Source organism: Arachis stenosperma, chromosome 9 (genome assembly GCF_014773155.1).
Source record: "Arachis stenosperma cultivar V10309 chromosome 9, arast.V10309.gnm1.PFL2, whole genome shotgun sequence".
Classification (NCBI taxonomy): Eukaryota; Viridiplantae; Streptophyta; class Magnoliopsida; order Fabales; family Fabaceae; genus Arachis; species Arachis stenosperma.
Genome location: NC_080385.1, coordinates 24432569 through 24440626, shown reverse-complemented (window position 1 = coordinate 24440626; position 8058 = coordinate 24432569). Strand labels below are relative to the sequence as shown.

At 32.9% G+C, this 8058-nt stretch overlaps 1 protein-coding gene and 1 pseudogene across 1 annotated transcript; both read right to left on the bottom strand.

Moving 5' to 3' along the window:
* Positions 1 to 3392: 3392 nt before the first annotated feature.
* On the bottom strand, positions 3393 to 4555 carry LOC130949254 (exosome complex component RRP41 homolog; annotated as a pseudogene).
* Positions 4556 to 7068: 2513 nt separating this feature from the next.
* Positions 7069 to 7797, bottom strand: LOC130949253 (bidirectional sugar transporter SWEET6a-like). Its single transcript, XM_057878025.1, has one exon. The coding sequence runs from the start codon at positions 7795 to 7797 to the stop codon at positions 7069 to 7071; it is 729 nt and encodes a 242-aa protein (XP_057734008.1).
* Positions 7798 to 8058: the final 261 nt, after the last annotated feature.

The window sequence follows — 8058 nt, the reverse complement described above, 5'->3', positions numbered from 1 at the left end:
GTGTTAGTGTATGAGTTGAGGAGGCTTATTGTCGATTTTGATATACTTTGATTGATTTCAAAGAAAAGAGATGAAATTGGCATGTTTTGGTTGATTTTGAAAAGAGTTGGAAACGGCTTGTTTTGAAAATGGCACCTTGCGGTTTTGAGTGAAAACATGGTTTTTGGGCATACCTTGACTGGACATAACTTGGATTGTGGATTTCTGTTTTGTGCCAAAATTGTTTAAAAGTGAAATTGGATCCAGGATGTCTATGCCGTTCGAAGAACGGGCGAAAAATGATTTAAAATGAGAAAGTTATGTCCGTCGGAAGATTGGGGGTTGAATCTGTGAATTCTGCAGCTTTTAACTTAGAAAATTTTTTAGCAGAATGACCCCCTACGCGTAGGCGCACTTGGCGCATACGCGTCGTTCTTCAAGAAAGCACCATCCACGCGTGCACGTAGTGTGCGCGTGCGCGTCGATGCGCTGCACCCAATGCCCAGCCATTTTCCCGAGAGTTGTGCCAGTTTTGTGCCTGGGGCGCAAATGCACACACGCGTACGCGTGGCTGACGCGTATGCGTCGTCTGGCTGTGTTTCAATCTGCGCGTCCGCGTGTATGACGCATACGCGTCGATGAGCTTTGTGGCCATCCACGCGTGCGCGTAGCCCTGTTATCATCCCGAAGTTGATTTGTGAGTTTTAAAAGCTAAATCTCATACTTTCAAGCCTCCGATCTCACCCCTTATGTATTGAATCATTATGATATGCCTAGCAAAGAGGAAGGAGCTAGGGGATGTGGTAACTTGCGAATGAAGCAAGGGAAAAAGTTGTGATCAATGATGATCAAAGATGATTATATGAGATATGGGGGATGGCGGTGGAAGTACCGTGTATGCCATGAGCCGAAGGGCTATAATTATTGATAAATAGTTGGTTCTTGATTGAACCATGAGCCGGATGGCTGAGTTATTGCCGGATACGGCGGAGCCATGTTGATAAATTGGCTAGTTCTGGATTGAACTGTGAGCCGGATGGCTGAGTTATTGCCGAGTTACGGCAAAGCCATTATGGATTATGGCTGAGTATAAAGGCATATATGATAAATGAATAATGATGAAAAATGTTGAATGTAAGCATGCTTGTGTTTTCTCTCTGGTTGTAAGGGTGACAGGGCACCGATACCCTCTAATGGCGATAGGGCGCAGATACCCTCTAATGGCGACAGGGCGCAGATACCCTCTAATGGTGACGGGGCACATATTCCCTCTAATGATATTAATGCGCAACAGAGAGACTGTGCCCGGGTTAGCTACCGGACACATCGGGTTGGCTTAACAACCGACAGATGATATCATCAGCCATAGGGCAGGCATTCATCATTTGCATATGTTTGAATTGTTTGGGTTTGCCTATTTGTTTTGAATTTCTACATTATATGTGCTATTTTACCTGATTATGTGCTACTTGTTCTACTTGTACCTTAATTATGTATTACTTGCCTGTATTACTTGTGTTTGTACAACTGAGAGGCCCCTCATGTTGGTGTCGGTGGAGGTTGAGGGTTGTTCTTGATGAGATGAATTGATGTGATTGCATGATGATGATGATCATTAGCTGAGATGATTTGAGCTCCCTGGATAGACGCAGTGATGTGGTTTCACTAGCTCCAGGTGAGTGTATGATGTATTGATATAGAATTGCTGAGATAGTACGACTGATGATGGTTTTGTTTATGATTCTGAATCTGATTCGTGGGAGAGTCAGCGAGTTGAGAATCATATGAGATATGAACTAGATTTAGTATCCCCCTTACGACAGATGCCTATTTATGGATTAGTGAGAATCTAGGCTGGATACTGGGCGAAAAGGAGTTTAGGATGCTTAGTGAGTTTTTATTGCAGTGCATTGTATTTATTTGACACTTTTACCGTACTGGGAACCCATGGGCCCGGGGTTCTCATTCCGTATATATCTCTTGTTTTTCAGATACAGGTTCAGGTGCTCAGAAGTGAGCTGTGGTTCACCTGAGAGACGGCGAAGATATTTATTTTCTCTACTTTGTGTTTTGCTTAGAATCTCTCCACCTTTGCTTTGAAAAGATTATATTATGTATTGAACTCTTTTGGAACTTGCCTATAGAGGCTCTTATGTTTCCTTTGGGGGAGATTAGGATATACTGTTGTCCACTACCTTCATACTCTACCCTAACCGGCCTAAACTTTGCGGGTCGCGACTAGTGGCTATTTACGTATGCTATAAATATCTATCTGTTATCTATCTCTTAATCTCCTTTATGCCTTGTCCGTATATCACGTTCGGCTTAACAGTTTAACTTTTCATTGTCGAAACGTGAGTGATACGTCTTCGCGATTTTATTTCTACTCTTTTCAGGCTTCTCGATTAATACTCCTTTCGAAAAAAGATAGGGGTCATTATTTTGTTTGGGCGTCATTATTTTGTTAAAAAAAGATCTTTTTTCAATGAAAAAAGATCTTTTTATTTTTTAACTTGTTTGGCAAATTTCTAGTAGTAAAAGTAAAAGCACTAGCAAAATAAAAAAAAGATCTTTTTTGAGAAGCTGTAATTTACATCTTTTTTTAAAAGATCTTTTTCCTTAAAAAAAGATGTTTTTCATGTAATAAATAAACAAAAAGTACTTTTATATTATTATACCCAAACATAATTGATAAATAAAAAGACTTTTTTACATGAAATATCCAAAAAAATAGGGGTTTAGTCACGGGAAAATCCGTGGTTAAATTCCAAAAAAACCGTGGCAATTACGCTTTCGCAACAAATGAACATTCGTGGCTAAAGAGGGCTACGCGTTTTTAATTAGCCACGCTTTTTACTCTCATAGCCACGGTTTTAACACCCGTGGAGACATTTTGTTACCCATAATTTTGGCACATTTAGACACACTCTTTTTTGTGGCAAAATAAAAGGATACACAACGAAATAATTATTTCTGCCACACTTTATCCGTGACAAAATTGACCAGACCAGGCTTTTTTGCCACACTTTTTTCTGTGGCTAACAATAAAAGTTAAACTAAAAAAATATCATAATAAAAATACTCCTTAATATAAAATTACATCATATAATATTAAAAAACATAATCGCATTTCTATACGTATTATTCATAGTATAAAAATATAAAATTAACAAATACTTAGTATTGAAAAGTAAATATCCTAGATTAAATGGATTTAATGTTAAAAAAATATCCAAATAAAACTATTACAAAATAAATATTAAACTTGGCTAAAATGATACAGAAAATTGAAAGTTTGAAAGTACCAAGACAATGAATTTATCAAACTCTGTTTTTCTTGTTACACAGATAACCCACATGCAAAAAAATTTTCAGGTAAATAGCTAAAGAGACACATAACTTCAGCCACTGAATTATACATCCTGTCGATACTCCAGTTGCTTTATGTGCTCCAATAAAATCTGCTAAGTAAGATAGAGATCGGGAATTAAACTAAGAAATTAATAGGTCATGATTTGACTCCTTCAAAAATGATTAGAAAAATTAAGGTACAACACTTACTTCTCAGATGTAATTTGCAGCTGTTTTACAGCCTTCAGTTATCAATTGCATAACATTTTTCAAAATGTCAATCGGTAATTTAGAATCTATCTACAACCAACAACAAAAGAAAGAATGCATATTTGAATAACAAAAAAGAAAAATCTAAAATTAACTTTCATTGTTGGCTAAAAGAAATATAATAAAATAAAATGATGTCATCAAAATTAACCTGAAGAAATGTCACTTTATCCAATTTTGGTGGCAGAATTCCACCGATAACATCAGGGTCTCTAGCACTATCTTTTACATAGTCTAAATCTATCCATAATTATAAAACCACAAGGTTAAATTAAAAGTTGAGCAGTTTAAAAAAAAACACAAACTTAAATTTAGCCAATTGAAAAGTCAAGTAAAATAGATGCATACCAAACAAAGGGGTGCGATTAAGGTATCCGACACTGAAGTTATAAGACCATACATGGGGATTCCAACATCGGCAAGAGCCAAAATTGCAGCATTGATACACGCAGATCTAATTCTTACACAAGGAATATTAGAAAAAAGAGTTATTAAACATACTTTTAAAAGAGTTGCTCAAATATCAGTTTCTGGTCATGCCTCAGACAACGCACTCATCTCCACCAACAACAAGACAAGAAGAGAAAATTTAAATCCACCAAGAGACTCGCATTACAGTGTTCTAGAGAGGCAAGAGTTAGAGTAGAGAAAATGAGGGTGAGGGAGGTGCAATGGAGCAACTTAGGGTTCCTTCAAGTCTTCTTTGCGATTTGGCCCGACTCAAATTGATGGAACTGCAAATCGTGGTCCCTGCTCTTCCACAAAGTGTCCGGTGTGATCGTACTCAGAATCTAAACAGAAACGGATTAAGCAAAATGGATTGCAAGAACTAAGAAATTACGAATTTGAAGAAACAGAAGAAAATGTTATTAGCGAAAGGGTTGGCTGCATGTGGGAGGGAGTTATTGTTAAAGTTGCGCTTAACATTAACATTACCGCTAAAATTTTCATCCATCTTATTATAGATGTTAATTTGAATTTTGTTCAATAAAGTAACTATAACATTTTAATTTAGAGTAAAATTTAATTTCAATAAAAAAATATCAAATTGTAAAATTTATAACTTTAAACTATATTTCAAAAATTTCACGTACTAGTTAGAATTGAGAATTTTGATTCGTTAAATTTTAAAAAATATGGTATCACTAAAAATTAAAATAGATAAACTTAAAATTTAAGAATTTAATACCTTTGATTGAAAAAGAATAAAATTTTGTACATAGTTTAAAAATAAATTTCCATGAAATTAATTTTAATTTATTTTTTTATTAAATTAATAAAACATAGGTGTAAAACTAATATTCTAAATTTTAAAATTTAGGATTCTGTTAATTAATGTTGCCATAAATTAATAGTGAATAATTAAATAATGAGTAATTAAATTAGTTATTATTTTAATCAATCATAGATAATATTTTTTATTTTCTAAAATTAGTTAGAATTATTTTATCAAAGATAAACATGTACTCTTTTTATACTATTTTAGTACTCTTTTAATAATTTTAACATTTATTTTCAATTGAATCATTTTATTCTATCATTAAAGTCTCTAAATTAATAGATACAGTAAAATTGGGCACGAAATTGTATTTGACCAAAAGAACACAAACAAAAAAATGCAACAACTAAAAAATATAAATAGTAAATTGTATACATATAATTTAATCTCTCTAATTATATTGCAATCTGATATTTATACAAATAATGAATAACACAACCACGTTAAAAAATTATTGTTAAATAAAAAAAAAATTAACCAAATCAGCGCATAAGTTAAAAAAAATAGATATGACAGAGTTTAAAAATTATACGAAGTGAGAAAATTGCACATCATCGTGAACATCTAAATCAAACCATTAGCATACTTTATTAATTTTTTAGTGACAGCACTCAAAGAGAGGAAGAAGAAACCAACAATTGAGGAATTGAAAAAGTCTGCTGATAAATCGAATTTGGGAGTTACTTAGATAAAGATGTTAAAAATATCTTTTTTAAAGATTTTTTTAAAAATTAAAATTTAACTTATATAATCAATTAAACTGTGTTATTTTTATTAAAATTAGATCGGATAAATCAGCTTAGCCAATAAATTAATAAATTAAATTTTAAACCGGTCTAAATTAATATTTTTTTTATAAAAAATGAGTAAAATATCCATATTATAAAAAATAACTAAAATACTCCTATTATATATATAGATTGAAAATTCTTAATCCTAATCTTATAACGACAGAAAAAAAAGATCTAGAATTTAGGATTCTCAAAGTTAATATATATAACAAGAGTATTTTAGTCATTTTCTATAATAGGGGTATTGTAGTTATTTTTTATAAAAAACAATATTAATTTAGATCGATTCAAAATTTGATTCACTATTTTTTTGTCAAATTATTTTGTCTGGCCTAATTTTGACAAAAATAATACGATTTAATCGATTATATATGTTAAATTTTAATTATTAAAAAACATCTTTAGAAAAAAGACGTTTTAGACGTCTTTATCGAAGTGGCTCCTATCGAAGTTACCTTGGTTTAGGGATTAAATTTAGAAAAAGTATAAACTACATCAAAATATTTTGAGAGGAATGGAGAAAAATACCAAATTAAGCGCGGAATTTGGAAGTAAAAATCGTTCGATTTCGCCACGGTGATTATTAGGTCTGTGGTAATTGAGAGAATTCATTTTTAAGTAAGCCACAAACAAATAAAATCAAAGCTCCACAAGATTTGACCAGAGAAATACAAGACGTTGCAAGTGATTACACGATTATATATACAATTGCCACTATTTCTTTCGTGCTATCTTCTGTTGGTAACGCCCGTATTTGTCGCCAAGCGGTAAGGCATCGGGTTTTGGTCCCGCCATTCGGAGGTTCGAATCCTTCCGTCCCCAGAGCATATCCATTCATGATGTATATCCTATTTGAATAAAAATTGTATCTCGGGATAAAAATGACCCTTTTTTAATCATTCATCTATAATCTAAATAGAGTCGCTTTTGAATCCACATCAATCGTCAAACTCTATTTTTTTTCGAATCATTTACAGATAGATAATATTAATATATATAATAATATTATATATTAATAATATAAAAAAAATTCAATTCAAAATTGATAAAATTCATTTTTTTAAAAAAAACAAACTATCGAATCGAATATTTCTGGTAGTGCCAATGTTCTATATATATTTAGTTTTACTTTCATAATTCAATACAATTTAATCAATCAACAATCAATAAGAGTTTTTCATCTTTTCTTTTTTTTTATAAAATAGTTCTATTTTATATATATATTATATCAAAGTAGCACTATTAAAAATAACAAAGTAGACAAACAGCAACTAAAAATATTCATAAAAATATTCCTCAATTTCCCAAACCACAAAAATAGCACTATTAACCGCACTACTACTACTCCGAGAAATCTAAATCATAGGAATCCCAAACTTGAATGTTGTTAGGGATGTATCAAACTAATTCAATCTTTCCCTTAACAACTGTAGTTGACACACTGTCATCACCATCACCGTTATTCTCTCCATTATTACAGGAACAGTAACAAGCATATAGTATCAGCTGAATCAGTCCAGACAATGCTCCAATTCCATTACTTACCAGGACGTAAATATCGAAAGGGTGGATGAGAGCGTATGTTGTCCAGCACACTCCATTGAGGAAGTTAGTTAGAGATAGCCAAAATGGCATATATTCCACGCTCTTGGTTTTTATAACCTTTGCCATGATCGTAAGAGGAGAGACATACATCATGATATTAAATATATCACACAGTACACCAACCACTAACGATCTTTCGTGAGTGCCATGTAGTACCAGCAACGTTATAAGAGCAACAGCGGCAAAGAACAAAACCTCTGATCCCAGAAGGAACAGTACCTTCCTCCGTCCTATGTTAGTGGCATAAATGTAAAAAATGGTGAGATAGACGAACTCGAAGACAAGGCCAACGCCATTGATGGTAACCACAAGCACACTGTGAGGGTGCACGAAAGGAAGCCCATAGAACACCCAAAACGCACAGTTTAGAACCGTTGCTATATATGGATCGGGTTTGAACTCTTCCACGGACTTTTTCTTTATTATCCGATAGAATGTTGGCGCTGGTGAGAAAAACAAGCCGAAAGAGATCACATTCCCTATAATGCCGATAACGGTACGAACAAGTGCAGCGCTCACCATCCTTCTTCTTCTTCAATGACACCCAAATCGAGAGAAAGAGTTAAGTAAGCAGAAGAGTGGAGAATTGACGGCTACACCTTAAAATTATGAAAGAATAGAAAAAAAAAAAAGATAAAGAACTTTTATTGATGGTTGATTGAATGAATTGTAAATTATGAAGGTAAAACTAAATATATATAGAACATTGTCTATGAAAGAAAAATAAAAATAAAAATAAGATAAGATAAAAAGATAACATAAAGATAATAAAGATTTAAATTG